This window comes from Carettochelys insculpta, chromosome 9 (assembly GCF_033958435.1).
Source record: "Carettochelys insculpta isolate YL-2023 chromosome 9, ASM3395843v1, whole genome shotgun sequence".
In the NCBI taxonomy this organism is placed as follows: Eukaryota; Metazoa; Chordata; order Testudines; family Carettochelyidae; genus Carettochelys; species Carettochelys insculpta.
Window position 1 is genome coordinate 36,517,329 of NC_134145.1, and position 17,032 is coordinate 36,534,360.

A 17,032-nucleotide genomic window follows, 5' to 3' on the forward strand; every position below is an offset into this window, starting at 1 on the left:
ACCACAGAAGATGCTCAGAAGATACCTATATCTTCTGATAATGAAACTGAATTTCTGTCAGACACAGAGCAAAAAAGCAGCTGTAACAACCTGATAAATGAAAGAGGAACTGGACACCAAGACCTCACAGCTACCCCCAAGAGTGTTCAAAGGTGAGCTGGAGAAGTAGATGAGCTGCTAGCATAAATATACAGTCTTATGAAAAGTATCAGAGAGGTAGCTGTTTTAGTCTGTAGCTTCGAGAACAAGAAGAAGTCTTGTGGCACTTATAGACTAACAGATATGTTGGAGCATAAGCTTTCGTGGGTAAAGACCCACTTCATCAGATGCATGAGTGGGGGGGGGGGGTGGCCGGGTAATGTACTGTGAGGTATTCCCCTGGGTCCTAAACAACCCAGTTTTTACTGTTAGAGCAGGGAGCTCCTAGCACTCTCACCTACGGCCAGGCTGTGGTAACCAAACAGTTAAAGTTCTTTTTGTTGTGCCGGCTGTGTTGTAGTGACAAAAGGGTAATAGTAGTCAGGCTTAGATCTTAACTGGTTACAAGTTTATTAAACTACAGTTATAAGCGTGTGGTTACAAAAGGCTATTGTCTACTTCTTATATGCTAGCAAAGTACAGGTGTTAACAAGTTATGTTACAATCCAATACAAAGATATCTGTTACCATCTAACACAATGATATCTTGATACAACGACATCTAGTTACAGAGCTCTAATTCTTTAGCTGTGCACAAAAAGAAAGGAGACCTAGCATGGGTATATCTTACCCTCTCTGCGTCTCTCGATACCAGCGTAGCCAAGCCGGATCGGTCACTCAATTCCGCGGAAAGACAAATACGAGGTTGGGCGTCCCCAGTTGCGGACCTCGGGAGGCAATCACCTGACCCGACCAGCAGGTAGTTGGTGGAATGCACTCAGAGTTAGAGTTCTGCTGGACCCACCTTTTATCCCCCTTTTTGGGTTACGTATTCTCTGTCTTATCTAAGGTGCCAGATCATACTGGTCTGTCTTTTGTGACGCCAGTTTGTTACAAGGGCATTTCTTACTTAATTTGCACTTGTAAGACAGGAGATAAGCAATTTAGGAGTACAGGACATTCTTTTTGTGTGGGCAGGGACTTCCTCTTCTGGGATGGTATGTGTGTGTGCATCAAATTCATCAATGCCAGCTGGGGTGATTTCCTGAGGTCCCCCCCCTCTTGTTGACAGTTTGGCCTGCTAGCCCTCTATCTGTACTTTCTGTTTCTCAGGGTCACGATAAGCTAGCACATCTGGGCCTCAATGAGGGCATCAAAGACTGGGCTGTCAGCAGCCGTTTCCGTGCCCTGTGTGCTCCTCAGTGGGGGCGGGGGGGGGGCAGCGAGCAAGCTGGCTTGTAAGGGGGAGACTTTGTCTGGCTAAAGGGGGGTGCAGTTTCAGAAGGGTATTTAAAGAATGGGGTCCCAGTAAAAGGGAGGGCCAGAGCTGACAAGGTCTATTCAGCAAGGTGGAAATGGCCCATTATCAACAGTACGTATCAAAAGAGGAAAACACAAGTAAGATCAGACAGGGGGATGTGAGCCATTGTCAGAGTCTAATGGCGAGATATTAACACCCAGGGCAGAGAAGCTGCTTTTGTACGCTGTGAGCCACTCCCAGTCTCTGTTTAATCCTTGGGTAATGGAGTCAAATTTGCAAATAAATTGCAGCTCAGAGATTTCTCTCTCCATCTGATTTTTGAAATTTCTCTGTTTCAGGACTGCCACTCTTAAATCTGCTACTGAGTGTCCAGGGAGATTGAAGTGTTCCCCCGCAGGCTTCTGTACATTACCGTTCCTGATGTCTGATTTTCATCCATTTATTCTTTTACGTAGAGACTGTCCAGTTTGGCCAATGTAAATTGCAGTGAGGCATTGCTGGCACATGATGGCATGTATTATATTAGTAGATGTACAGGTAAAGGAGCCCCTGATGGTATGGTTGATGTTAGGTCCTGTGAAGATATCACTGGTGTAGATATGTGAGTAGAGTTGGCAGCAAGGACCACTGCAGGAGCTGGTTCCAGGCCTAGAGCCACTGGTTTGTGATTTGTAGTGGCTGGTGAGGATTTGTTTAAGGTCGGCAGGCTGTGTGTAGGCAAGGACAGGCCTGCCTCCCAAGGTCTGTGAGCGTGAAAGATCATTGTTCAGGATGGGCTGTAGGTCACTTATGATGCATTGGAGAGGCCTTATGTGAGGGCTGTATGTGATGGTCAGTGGTGCTCTCTTGTTTTCCTTGAGAGGCTGTCTCGTAGCAGGTGGCTTCTGGGTACCCGGCTGGCTCTGTCAATATGTTTGTAATTACAATAAACAAAAAAGCCAACAACTTAGAATGATGTGATGGCACAAGCCCAATACGGCTTGCTAAAGGAAAATTGTTCTTCTTGAATCTATTAGAATTCCTTGAGCACATTAACAACAATAGCTGCCTGTAGCACTTCAGGTGAGGATCGAGGGCTCCCTATCCACATATTGATTTAATTCAAATTTCCTTAGATTGTGAAATGAACTGAGATCCTTCTTTTATGTGTTATAGCAGGACAGGAGATGTAGATAATTCCCTGCTTTGATTTTTGTTGGAGCAAATATGGGGAGATATAGACTCAAAGTCCTGTAAACCATGTTTAAAGAATAATGCCTTGCCTACATTACACAGTGCCATCAATCTACTTCAGCTATGAAAACTGTGCAGTTGAAGTCAGCATAATCACTGTGGCATCTTGCATGTGGTAAGGTTGGTGGGGGCTGCTCTCCATCGATGCTGGCTACTCCTCTAATTTTGGTGCAGTACTGGCATTGACAGGTGTGCACTTGGAGATCGATTTAAGGCATCTAAGCACTTGTGGTAAATTGATGGCTCGTGGAGCAGTTGCTGCAGCATTGATTCCCGTGAAATGTAGACATAGCCTTAGAAATCACTATGAAGCAAAAATTGTAACATCCTCTATAGTTTTTCCTGAGATACTCATAGTTTTGGCTCACAATGGTCATGTCTACACTAGCTCAAATCTTTGAAATGGCCATGCAAATGGCCATTTTGAAGATTACTAATGAGGTGCTGAAATACATATTCAGCACCTCATTAGCATACCACTGGCTCTGGCACTTCAAAATTGCCATGGCTTGCTGCTGCGTGTCTCATCCTGACAGGGCTCCTTTTCGAAAGGACCCCGCCAACTTCGAAATCCCCTTATTCCTATCTGATGTTTCACGGGGTCCTTTCAAAAAGGATCTCCATTTGGATGAGCTGCACGGCAGCAAGCCGCAGCAATTTCGAAGTGCTGCGGCTGGCGGCATGCTAATGAGGCGCTGAATATGTATTTCAGCACCTCATTAGCAATCTTTGAAATGGCCATTTGAATGTCCATTTTGAAGATTTGGGCTAGTGTAGACGTAGCCAATGAGGTAGAGCTGGCAGATGCAGAACTTGGTTGTGTGGTTAAAAATAGTTTAGACAAGAATGATGTAGATTTGTGGGCAGTAAGTTTCGTTTTACGACAGCTGGAGCACAACTGTCTACGCTATTTGAGAGAATAAAGCTGTGTCAGATAATTTAAATTAGTGGATGGGATAACCTATACAGAGAGGCTGGTAGCAGAAAGAAGGAACAAGCTAATGAACAGATGGGTAGTTGGAGAGGAAATAATATTAAGCAGTGAACTAGATAACACAGGCCCTCAAGGAAACAAAAAGAATTAAGTTACGAGAAAAACTAAAGAAATTTAATGGGGGAGGGAATAAAGTAATAAAGGGAATGGATAGGCTGGGGAGTAGCTATGACATCTGCATATAAATGCAACACTGGAAAGACAAATACAGGTAGATTTGCACAAAGGGAATTCTGAGATTAAGCCTGTGACTGTAACAAGGTGAGCAAACCAAAAGAGACTAAATTAAAGGGATAAACTGTAGACTTTGAAATGTCTGAGAGAATAAAAGGGAGGGTGATACCTCTACAATAGCTCTTGAACAAACACAGAAGGGTTTTTTAGTCTAAAGAAGGGAGATTTCGGGCTACTGGCTGAATTTAGCCAAGTGGTGATATTAACAAATCACCAAATCTGGACAATGACAAACTAGAAAGATAAGTGAGACCTAGATCTATGCAGCTGCCACAAACTATGCCCTATTGCTCCCCACCCCAAGTTATAACCTGGGGACAGAGCAAAAGATTTGCAGCTGGATGAAATAAAAACAACAGGCAAGGCTGCCTCAAGGATGACCAGCTCCCATATAATTTATAGCTTCCTGGATAATCTTAATCTCCTTGAATTTCTCTAGATGTGAAGTCAAGGAACAGCATAAAACTTACACACTCCCATTGACCTAACCCACTTGGAAGTTGGACATCTGCACTCTACACCAGGTGAAGGGTCCAAGTGGTCCTTAAAGGTAGCCCTAAGTCAAGTGCATTACACTATTCAATCCTGAAAGTAACAAAGCTTCGCTTATTAATCTATATCAGCCAAACACCTGGTGGATCCAGAGTTTAGTGATTCTAAGGCCTGGTCTACACTAGAAGAGAAAGTCGACCTACAATACATAATTCTAGCTACAAGAATAACAGTGTAAGGTCACCAGGAAAAACTCATGACTTGGCAAGGAGCATTGAGGTCAACTGGGTGTTCTTCAGCTTTCAGTTTACTGATCACATATTAGATCCACTAAACTGAACCCTGGAAGATTGACCTCTGGATAACTGACCCAGTGGATAAGTGTGGACAAGCCCTAAGTGTAAATAGTTTTCAGAGAGTCTGTAGATAAGATTAGTCAGGTTTGTGGAAGTCTTTCAGGCTCTGAGGACAGTGTTGGAGCATGAGAGAGCAAAGGACTTCTTATTTTGGTTGAGTTTCATTCAGTCTCAATAATGGATGTTCTGAATGTACTTGGAAAACCTTCTGTTCAAATTCTATGGCCAAAGATTGCACCTATTATTGCTGAGAACTCTTAAAGCCTTCCTAACTATCAGAAGCTTGAGGTAGGTAGGTGACTTTTCAACATACCCTCTTTATTTGTAATATTTTCATTAGTTTTGGCTTTATTTGAAACATTCTCTTTTGGGGGATGGTCACTGGCAAGGTTGTGGTGAACCATCTTTGGTGATACATGTGCTCTGTTTTCTTGGATTTTAACAGCCTGGATTTAGACCTAGGTATGAAAAATGCACTAACCGGATTTCTTTGGTTGATGATCTTTCCACAGGAATGCAATAATTTATCCAAAGTCTTTAAAAACAGAACTTTTCCTTTTTCTGGCATTCATTTTCTGGTCTCCTGTGATTAGTCTCCTCCCTACTAATCTCCAGATACTGCTTGATTTTAATTTTTGGTCAGATGCTGAGCCTGATAAATTACTGAGCCTTACAAATGTGCTCACCACACTTTAACTTTTCCCTTTTTACTTCTACACCCATGAAGAGCCTACAGGGATCTGACCTGGGGATGCCAAGGTGGACTTATGGGACCTCACGAGAACCAGATGTAGCACATCACAAGAAGGTACACTATGAAAATCATAAAACACATATGTGAGCACTTAGAAAAACTTTATATTGTTAGGTCTGGCTGGTATTATACTTTTAAAGGAGAACAGAGTCTAAATCTTGGCTTCGGTGGGAGCTTCACTTGAACAAGAAGTATAATTTAGGTCATTTTGGCAGTAAATCTTTCAACCTACTTCCTGGTATTACAGTTATCTTCTCTTTTTTATTGCTAATTATTGAGTTTGTCTATTTCTTCCTCATATATTGGATCATATAGGAAAATGTTTTTCCTCTTTATTTGTTACTTGTCTTTTTTTAGGTCTGTCCTTTGACTTCTTTCTCATCTACTGAACGTTTGTTTACCCCATTTGGTTTATTTACTTCTGGTGAGTTTTAGGTTTATTTGTAGTAGAAGCTGTCTCACTGAAAATGCAGCTTTTCTTTTTTTTTTTTTTCCTTTCATTGTATCAGTACTTTCCCTACAAACAGAATAAAACCTCTGAAGGCCAAACAGTCTTTGAACATGTTCAAACTTTTTTTTTAAAAAAAATCTCTTTATTCTTTGGAACTTTTCATACATATAAAGGAAAGGTCAGCCCCTTAGAATAACAACTGATTGCACTATCACACACACACACACACACACACACACACACACACACACACACACACACACACACACACACACACACACACACACACACAGGCTAACCAAAAAAGAAGTGAAGGTCAATAAAGCTGTGCAAGCTGTTTGATACAAACTGCAGAAGCTCTCAAAACTATCCTTGTTTTGTTATCTACCTTTACTGGAGAACTCTGAACATTATAGCTGTGGCCACACTACCAAGTAATTTCAAGAGCGATGTCGAAAGGAGGGGCAATTTCGAAATGAGCAGCAAAGCGAGTACACACAAATTGCTCATGTTGAAATCAACACTGCAATAAAAAAGTGGTCGGTTCAAAAGTGTTGTTCCACTCCTGTCTTGAGAACAGTGCCTCATTTTGATGTTGATTTCGAAAGGAATGTTTGTAGCTGCTCCCCGGCCGCCATTTTGAACTCACAAGCCCTCCACGGCACTGGCCCCTCCCTATAGCACAGAGCCTCCTTGGCCAGGTCTCTATGGCAGTCAGCTTTGGCAACCTTAAAGCTGAAGAGACACAGAAACCCCATGCATGAAGCCGAGAGTGTGCTGGCAACCACAGAAGCACGCGCTACCCCATGAACACTCTCCAGCACCCCCCAGAATGACAGGAATCCAGCCAGGCAGAGCCAGGGCCAGCAGAAAGGACCTCTGGGAGCTCCAGGGATCCATGTTAACAGGAGGCAGGGCTCCCAGGACCCCGGGTAGCCACCAAAAAGGAGGGGTGCCCTATGGCTGGAGGCTGAGGTCCAGGACCTGCTGGCCATCTGGGGGACGAGGACATCCTGTGAGAATGGAGGGGTGGAAGTGGAATGCAGCCGCCTTCACCCAGCTGGCCAAGACTGTGGCCACAAGGCCCTCCCCCCCGGACCCCTGACTAGGTGTGGTTGAAAGTGAAGGAGCTGTACCAGGGGTACGCAAAGGCTAGGGACTCAGCCACGTGGTTGGGGGGCAGTGCCTGGCACCTGTCCCTACTTTGATGACCTGCACCAGCTCCTTGGCCCCAGGGAGGCCAGACTGCTGGAAAGGACCCTCAATATGGCCGAGCCAGAGGGGGAGGAGGAGGAGGAGCCAAAGCTGGGACCCTCCACAGCACCACCGACCCCATGCCCAGAGCTGCCAGCTGATGATGGGGAGAGGGGAGCCTATATATTGTCGCACTATGGGAGGGCATGAGCCAGGCCACCTCTGCCTGGGCCTCCCCTGAACCTCTTGAGGCACCTTCAGGTAGGACTAGGCACAGGGCACCCTGGGTATGCAGGGGGGTGGTCCCCACTGCTGCTGGCACAGGCCCAGGCACACGGCCTGCGGCCATGGGCTAGGGGTCCTGGAAACAGCCATCGTTGCCATCAGGGAGGGGTCCACATGTGGGAGGTCCCTGCATGGGGCCATGGACAGCCACGTGGGGTACGTGGCTGGGAAGGATGTGGGGGGGGCCCGAACCAGCCCCTTCAATGGCCCAGCATGGATGGGCCCCACAGGACACAAGATACCCCAGGCCCTCCTCCTACAAGCAGGGAGGGATGGTGATGGGGATGTGTTCACTAGCCCATGGTACGTGGTCAAGTGACAGACAGGGCACCGCCTTCTCCCCTTACGTCATCACACTCTCAACCTCTGCGGGCCACCCCAGCCTCCTTGACATGCTAGGGAACCCTGTAGTGGCTGGCGAGGGGGAAGGAGCAACGCCTCCCAGGGCTGGGTGCTGTGCCAGGCAGGCCCACTGCTGCACCTGGGCTGACAACCTAGCAGCCGCCCACACAGTCGCATGTTGGGAGCAAAACCGCCTGCTGTGAGCATGGCTCTCCATGGAGTGGGTGGCTTGCAACCGAGTCTCGAAGTACCTGAATACCCTAACCCAGGCCATTGCCACCTGCCTGGCCCAGCTGCCTGCTCCATAGATAGCCTTTTTCCACTGCCCCTGCACCCCCCGCCCCTCCCACCCCCACCTGAAGCATGCCTTCAGACACCTGAATGCCTGTTCTGCTGTGTTCCTGGCCCGGTGGAGCTGGGTGTTGTAGCAGTCCTGGCTCTCCCCATTGTGGCCCTTGTAGGGGTGCATTAGCCAGGCCTGGAGTGGGTAGGCCGCATTGGTGACTATGCATGGGGGCACAGTTGTGTCTCCCACTGGGAGCTCCCATGGGGGGATTGTAAGTGCCCTTGGCCATCTTGCGCCTGAGCCACAAGTTACGCAGGATGTGGGCATCATAGGCCCTGTCCAGCCAGCCCATGCAACTATCTGCAAAACATCCTCTGGCATCCACAAGGGCCTGGAGGGCAACAGAATGGTAGCCCTTCCGATTTATGTGCCATCTGTGGCTGCATGGTGGGGCCCGCATGGTGATGTGGGTGCTATGCAAGGCACCAATACAGTTGGGGAACCCCAGCTTCTGGAACCTGGCCATGGCAGCTTCCACGTCCCCAAAGTAGATGAGGTGGCACAGGAGGATCCGGTTGATGGCATTGATGATCTGCCCAGGCTGGAGGGAACAGGCATCCGTGAGCTTGTGAAGGCATGCAGGGGGACCCCCTCCGCGGGACCTCCTCCCCGGACCCTGGTGTGGGTGCATGACCTTGGCTGCCTTACTTCTAGAAAGATGACCCTGATGGTGTCCTTCCCCACCCTGAATTGTTGGCTGACCGAGCAGTCGCTGTTCGGGGTGGCCAGCTTCCCCACAGTGTCGACCACCCTTTTCTCCAGAGGGGAGCACAAGCTGCATGCAGGTGTCCTGGTGGTGAAGTGCTGGTGCCAGCCACTGGCACAGCTCCATGAAGGTGGCCCGGGTCATCCTAAAATTGCGGAGCCACTGCTCGTCGTCCCAGTCCTCCAGGATGATGTTGTCCCACCATATCCCACTGATGGGGTACTGCCAGAGGACAGGGCCTGGGGACAGGGGTGCTCTGGATGCACTGTGGGTGGGGGGGCCTTCAGGAGGCCAGACGCGTGGCAGGCAGCATGGAGCCTAAAGTGGCATGCTGCCAGGCTAGCCATCAGGCTGGCCATGATGTCCAGGATGTCCCCATCTGGGAAGTGCTGCAGCGCTGGGGCTGAGCAAGGCTCCACTGGTGCAGAGCTGGAGGTTGCACGCTGCAAGCAGCCTGAGCCCTCAGCATGTGCATGGGGGGGATGTTTGGGAGGGGCCCCTTAAGAGGGAGGCTGGCCCATGCTCCAGGAAGGGCTTGTTGGCCATTTGACCCTTGCCTCACCATTTCCTGTCCCGTTATTTCGAAAGGAGGCTTGGGGCTGTGCAGCTGCTCCGTTTCTAAACGAGTGGGGAGTCTCTTTGATGGTGTGGATCACAACATTGATCCGCATATTGTGTGCAGTCGCTTCATTTTGAAATTGCTCTCTTTGAAGTAACGGATCAGGATTACCCCTTTCAACATCACTTGCTAATGTGGCCACAGCCTACGCACATTTGCAAACTTTCTGCAAAAGCTTTCCCCTCTCTCTGCATAGCTATAAATTTTATCAAACCACCATATAAACTTCATTTGTTGGAATAGTTCAAATAGACAAGGCCATATGATGAAAGATACCACGTATGGTTCCTCTGTCCTTCATTGACTAAAATTCTTCCTCGCAACCAGCAGTTTTAGCAGGTCATTTTAATTTTGTAAATGGGAGGTTGCACTTATCAAGATAGATTTTTTTTTCTTGTTAGCCCTTGGATCTGTCTGACTGCTATATAAAATGGCTTTAGCACACTTACCTACTACAATTTCCCTTCTGGAAGTACTGACTGCTGTGTCATATGGGGCGAAGAAGCTCAGAGTCTTGCATAGAAGAGAATGAGCATTAGGATGGGAGATAGGAGACCTGAGAGTTGAGGCTTTATTTTGACTCTCTTGGGCCGTGTCTACATGAGCCCCAAACTTTGAAATGGCCACGCAAATGGCCATTTCCAAGTTTACTAATGAAGCGCTGAAATGCATATTCAGCACTTCATTAGCATGCGGGCGGCCGCGGCGCTTTGAAATTGACGCGGCTTGCAGCCGCGCGTCTCGTCCAGATGGGGCTCCTTTTCGGAAGGACCCCGCCTACTTCAAAGTCCCCTTATTCCCATGATCTGATGGGAATAAGGGGACTTCGAAATAGGCGGGGTCCTTTCGAAAAAGAGCCCCGTCTGGACGAGACATGTGGCAGCAAGCCGCGTCAATTTCGAAGCGCCGCAGCCGCCCGCATGCTAATGAAGCGCTGAATATGCATTTCAGCGCTTCATTAGTAAACTTGGAAATGGCCATTTGCATGGCCATTTCGAAGTTTGGGGCTCGTGTAGACGTAGCCTTGCTGAGCCACTTTGACTCTCTTGTTGTGTCTTTGGAAAAATCACTTAAGCCCAAATTTTCAAGTTTCAGCTATCCAAGTCGGAAACCTAAGTGCAGATTTTTACACATGTGGCGCCAGTGCTTTCTTTCTAGAAAAAAATGTGTTGGAACTCAAGTCTGATGACTTCTCATAGGGGTTAGGGTGTTCAGTTTTAATGCCCGAGTCCCTGCACTGCTGAGGGACTGGCAGGTGTTCCTGCCCCGGTCTCCATTCTGCTGCAGGACTGGTGGGGGCTCCTGCTCCAGTCCCTGAGCTGCTGCAGGGTGGTGAGGGTTTCTACCCTGGTCCCTACACTGCTGCGCAACTGGCGAGGGCTCCTGCCCATGTCCCCATTCTGTTGTGGGACCAGCGGGGGCTCCTGTTGCTGTCCCCACACTGCTGCAGGTCTTGTGGTCAGAAGTCCAGTCCTGGGGGGTGCGTCCAGCCCTCGTCCCCGTGCTGTTGCAGGTCTTGTGGAGGTTCTTGTACTGGCCCCTGTGCTGCAGTGGGAGCTCCTGTCATGGTCCCTGTGCTGCTGCAGAACAGGTGCTGAATTTTTTTCTAGTGTTCTAATGGAAAAAACGGTGCCAGAACTCAGTTCCTGTATGTTCCACCAGAAAAAAAGCCTGTGTGGTGCCATTTCTACGGAAAACAGTGAGAGATGTGAGCACTTAACACTTCTAAAAGTCGAGATCTAAGTGACTCAAATGGTGCAGCCAAAAATGGGCAAATCCAGAATTAATGGAGACTTCTGAACATTTTTACCTTAAATTTATTTTTCAGAATGCCCTCTTTCCCCTATATGCACCTTTTCCGTTCTGATTCACTGATGCCTTTTGAATTTGACAAGTGTCATTAGAGAGAACACCATGCACTTCTACTTCTGAACCACAGATCTTTTCCCAACTTTGTCAGAAAGCAGAGAGAGCCTTTACAGATAATTGGTTGCCTTTTTCTTGATGCTCTATTTAATGTTGTATAAGAAGTGTACAAACACAATAACCAACTCAACAGCCGATAATGATTGTTGCATCGGCAATGTGCTGGCTGATCACTATTAAATATATTTATCCAATTTTGTTACCTTGACTGCTGGAATGGACTGCTTGGGAGTAAAATGCTTTTTCATAGGCAGTACAACAGGTGTGGTTTGCTGCTTCAGTTTAATCTTGTCCTCAGCTATTATCTTTTTACGCTGATCAAGGTAAGGTCCAAAACTGGGTAGTTGCTAAATTGAAAAACAGAAAATATGCTATTTAGCAAGTATATGAAACACATAAATGAATATTAATAAAGGGCCAAATCCTAAGGCCCTGCTGAGATGCTGACTCATTTCTTATTTGGGGAGGCTCCCACTGAAGTTGATGGGATTCTGACTAAGAAATGAATAAAACTGAGACATAACTTCAAGATTGGACCTCAGAATAATAACAGAGTTTGAATATTAAAATCATAATACATGGTAACAAATATAGCCGCACTCCTTACATCTCCTCCCCTCTGTATTTTACATATTAGCACATTGATCAATTTGTATAACCATCTCCTCCCCTCTGTATTTTACATATAAGCATATTGATCAATTTGTATAAATAATTCTAATATTCTTACAGTACATGGAAAGATGTGCATTATATATGCTATAATCATAAAAGTAAGAAAAGATCAGCTTAAGAATCTGCACCTCTCAAGTGTTACACCCAGTTTGATACCCTATTATACAAACAATAGTTTTGAAACTAATGGATGTGCCCATTGACTTTATAAAGGACACACAGACCCTTGTGATATGATGCCTAGAAGTTACGTGGACCCATTCGAGTAATGCTAACAAGAGCCAAGTGAACACTAAGATGTTTTAATTTTACTCATTTTGCAATTCTATCTCTGTTCACAGTCCTGAATAACTTTTAGATCCTCCAGGGTCTGGGCATGATTACACAAATATTTCTGGTGGAACACATCACTGAATACCAAAATGTTCTGTCTCAGCCAACAAGCTAGAATTGCTGGTTCAAGTTTTAAAGATTACTAGAGACCCTCTTACCTTCAGAAAAAAGCTCATTTGTGCAGATGGTACAGATTTAGAAAACTACTGCATTCTAAGTCATCATGACCTAGTAAGTTACTGTGAACTAAAAATGACTAGAAATCTATGATTTTACTTAAGAAACAGTGTTCGCCCTAGAACAACTTTTTTTTAACAGAGAGATTTAAATGGAGTGAATAAACTAAGCTCAGAGTCTAGTCTAAAGCAATTATATTACAGTAATTAGTATTTAGTAACAGGGGATAAATATCCTAGATTATCCTTAACATTAATTCATTGTAATAATTTCAGCATAGCACGCATGTCCAAAGGGAAACAATGTAATCACAATAAATGTAAAGGGACAATGTCAACACAATTTTAGAAAAAATCTCTTAAAAACCATTCCAGGCTCTGATATAGTACATTTGTGATAGGCTCCTCTGAATATCTTTAAAGAATTTAATTAAAATTACTACTAACTGTTTTTCTGTTCCTCTGCTGATACTTATATAGGAAAATCCCTCAACAGTTATTATTCCCACCCCAGAGTCCCTCTTTTGGGGTTTCAACTTCTCTGAGTGACAAAGGCTACATCTACACGAGCCCCAAACTTCGAAGTGACCACGCAAATGGCCATTTCGAAGTTTACTAATGAAGCGCTGAAATGCATATTCAGCGTTTCATTAGCATGCGGGCGGCCGCCGCACTTCGAAATTGACGCACCTCGGCACCGCGCGTCTCGTCCCGATGGGGCTCCTTTTTGAAAGGACCCCGCCTACTTCAAAGTCCCCTTATTCCCATGAGCTGATGGGAATAAGGGCACTTCGAAGTAGGCGGGATCCTGTCGAAAAGGAGCCCCGTCGGGACGAGACGTGTGGTGGCAAGGCGCGTCAATTTCGAAGCGCCGCAGCCGCCCGCATGCTAATGAAGCGCTGAATATGCATTTCAGCGCTTCATTAGTAAACTTCAAAACGGCCATTTGCGTGACCATTTCGAAGTTTGGGACTCGTGTAGACATGGCCAAAGAGTGGATATCCTCTAGCTGTTGGTTTTTTGGTATTCCAAGTCTGTCAACTGGCAATTTGGCATAAGTGTATTTTCAGTTCTCCTGGAACCTTCTCATTTGTCAAGTGTGCTGGAAGCCAGGGTCTATTTAAAGATCCAAATTATGTAAATCATATGCATGAATTCTCCAGAATTCAGGCAATGAAGATTATCTCACTATGGGAAATAAACCTGGACTTGACAGAGCTACATATCCCCACAAAATAGAAACCCCAACTTTGAGGGGAGGTTGGTAAAGGATTGAAACATATGTGCAGTAGCTTCAAAAAAGCTGAATTATAGAGAATTCTGTGCCAAAAAATTGAAAATTCTATGACACAAAAATTACAAATTCTGCAAAATTCCACAAGTCCTATTTCTCAAAATAAAACTATATAATTATTCCAGTTTCAATTATTTTGGTAATTTATTTCAAAATACCTCTCCACTAGTGTGTTGATAACAAAGCAGACAAACACACAATTTTTCTCAGGAACATAGGGTCAAAGAAACCCCTATGACAACAATTGCTGTTCTCTGGCCCCTCAACCCAAGATCCCAGTTGTGTCCCCCACCCCTCAAGCCCATCCACTCACCTTCCACAGCCTTGTTACTGCCCCCCCCAAACCCAGATGTTCACACTCCCTTCCTCTCCAACCCTGACCCAGGAATCCACAGGTTGAAACAGCTGGATGCTGCGTCTGGGCTTGCCAGCAGTTTTCTGCATGCTGCCGAGTCCTTGCTGGGAACTGCAACTGCTAGTAACCCTTCAGCTCCTCCTGCCTCCTCTCTTATCCCCAAAGGTAGTGTTTCCTACTAGTGAGCATGGCTCTGCTAGTCCAGTCGGACCTTGTGATAGCCAGCAGCTCTGCAGCCCATTTCTGTGGGGAAAGAAATTCTACATGTACAAGATTAATTTATGCAGAATTCCCCCAGGAGTAACAATATATACCTAAGTAAAACAAGGCCTGTTCAGAAAAGAGACAAACTTAACAGATAATGCTGGGGAAGGAAGAGTTTGAATCCATCCCGTCTAAATGATTCACTTCACAGCTCACAGAGAGATCTGCTATGCCTAGAAATAAACATGTGGCTGTTTGTCACTTGAAAAAAACCTAAGGCGGATACCATAGCCTCAGTAGTGCAAATGACGACAGAAACTCTTCTTGCAGAAGTGTCAGGCAGCATCAACTAGAAAAGTACATCTATGGCCGCCAAACATTTTCAACATCATCTTGTGTTGGTGTCTGAATAGTTTCCAGAAGGAATTTAAGGAATTGGTTCTGACCCCTACAAATGACGTGAGTACCTGTGTGAGTAAGAGCCTGCCTATCCTGTGTATCCTACAGATGCAAAAGTGGTGCTACAGTTAAAATCTCAGAAAGAAGGGGACTGATGAGAGCATATTTGGGAAGAGCTCTTGATTCTTCCTTTGTATGGTTTGGGAATGGATTTGCTGACTTTCAGGTCACGTTGTAAGTCTAATTTATTTTGTCAGGTTTTTACTGAAGTTACAGGCTCAGGGATGGGAATTTGTTGCTACGTTGATGGATAGCTGCTAACATCAGTTCATCTTTGAGGATGATGAGCAAATCTCTATGTTGTGGATTCTGATCTTTTACTTTGGCATATTTTTAATATTTGACAAGTTCCTTCAGCTTAAACATGAGCCTGTGGGAATACATTTTAAAATATGAAATAGAAACATGTAAAATATAAATTGTGTGGAAAAGAAGAAAGTCCACAGTTTGTGTTATGAATGAAGGGTGCAAATTAGAGAAGTGTGAATTATTAAGGCAATAAGCCTTTCTTTATCAAAGAAATGCATAAATCAGTTTTGACATGGAAATTTTCAAACCTTACAACTTACATAGTTGTTGCGTAGAATGTAGAGAGGCCATTTTGAAATGGGTCTACCTGTACTCAGTCCATGAGGATGTTTCTGCTAATGTGTTAAATATTAAAAGGAAAAAAATGTCATTTCTGCTTAGACCCTGAGGTAACTCACAAATGAACAAACCAAATTTTATCAAATATGATTTATGATTGATATTTTTTTCAGCTAGCCAGGGCCACTTCCCATTTGAAAATATTATTTTGCTAATATTTTGAGAGAATAAAATTATTTATTTCTATAGAACTCTTTTTCTTTAATTACAATTTACATCTGATCATGTGGTTCAGGAACTTGGAAAGGAGTTTATAGAGAAAAAAACAACAAGGAATGCTGTTGCACTTTAAAGACTAACAGATTTATCTGATCATCAGCCTTTAAGGGCTGGAACCCACCTCATTAGATGCATGAGGTGGAAACTTCTGTATGTCATGTACCTACATGCATGCAAAGATGGGCCCAGTGCTAACCTGGTCAATTCAGTCAGGGTGGATGTGGCCCATTTCTAACAGTTGATGCGAAGGTTTAGGTACCAAAAGAGATGTGAATACCAAAAGTGTTAGTCTTTAAAGTGCCACAAGATGCCTTGATTTTGCTGAAACAGACTAACACAGCTAACACTGTGGAGTTTATAGAGGTTTTCTCTTAAAAATAGTGAATGGACAGTCAGGAAGTTGATAAGACTGCTTATTTTTCTATGCTTTCATTTCAGACAGCTCAGTGTGGAATGCTATGTGAAGCAGTATGCAATTTTTTATTGAACTGAATTATTAGATATGCTAAAAATAGAGCTGTTGAATTAGCTACTGGAAAGCTGGATATCTGAGATGGTGGTTTCATTAAAGCTGTCACATAGGGGAGAAATTTTGAAAAACACACATGGGGCTTGTCTACACTACCACCCTCCTTCAAAGGAAGGATGGTAATTAGGGAGTTGGGCGTTTACTAATGAAGTGCTGTGCTGCATACGCAGCACTTCATTAAGCAAATTCCCCCCCACGGGCGGGGTGGGAATTTAAACTTTGAAGTACTGGCTTGCATCTAGCTGCGGCTCACCTGCCGCTACTTGGAAGTGCTGGGGCAACTTCGAAGTTCCTTTACTCCTCAAAATTTTGAAGTTTGAGTTTAAAACTTCAAAGCTGCTGTGTGGCGGGGGGAATTTGCTTAATGAAGTGTGGCACTTCGTTAGGAAACTACCCACACCCTAATTACCATCCTTCCTTCGAAGGAGGGTGGTAGTGTAGACAAACCCAAGGTGTTTAGGCACGTGTCTCACTGAAAGCCCAGTCTCTTGGTTTTGTGCTTCCCTAAATCCTTTAGGTACTTTTAACATCTCTCCAAATACTTCTTAAGTATGTTTTGAGATTTTTTAAAAATTTCCAGTGTTACAATGTCATGAAACTCACTACGCATCGGAAAATTTTTACATTAACATCTGCCCAGCAAAAAGTTTCAGAGTGAATATTTGCATTATTTCATGAATGTGCAATCACCAAACTTATCACATCAGTTATAACATGTTGCTGCCTCTGTAGATAGTTTATTTATTTCTACTCTTGTGGGGTCTCAGCAGCCGGGGTGGCAAAAAGAGGATAGTAGAAGGTGACAGAAG

At 45.0% G+C, this 17,032-nt stretch overlaps 1 protein-coding gene across 2 annotated transcripts in view; it reads right to left on the reverse strand.

Annotated features, from left to right (window-relative positions):
• The window catches only part of DPYD (dihydropyrimidine dehydrogenase), a 725,075-nt gene that overhangs the window by 15,030 nt on the left and 693,013 nt on the right, over positions 1 to 17,032 (reverse strand). For both annotated transcript variants that reach the window (XM_075002998.1, XM_075002997.1), the window contains exon 21: positions 11,535 to 11,678. In XM_075002998.1, the coding sequence (XP_074859099.1) occupies positions 11,535 to 11,678 (144 nt within the window). The remainder of the gene's footprint in view (positions 1 to 11,534; positions 11,679 to 17,032) is intronic.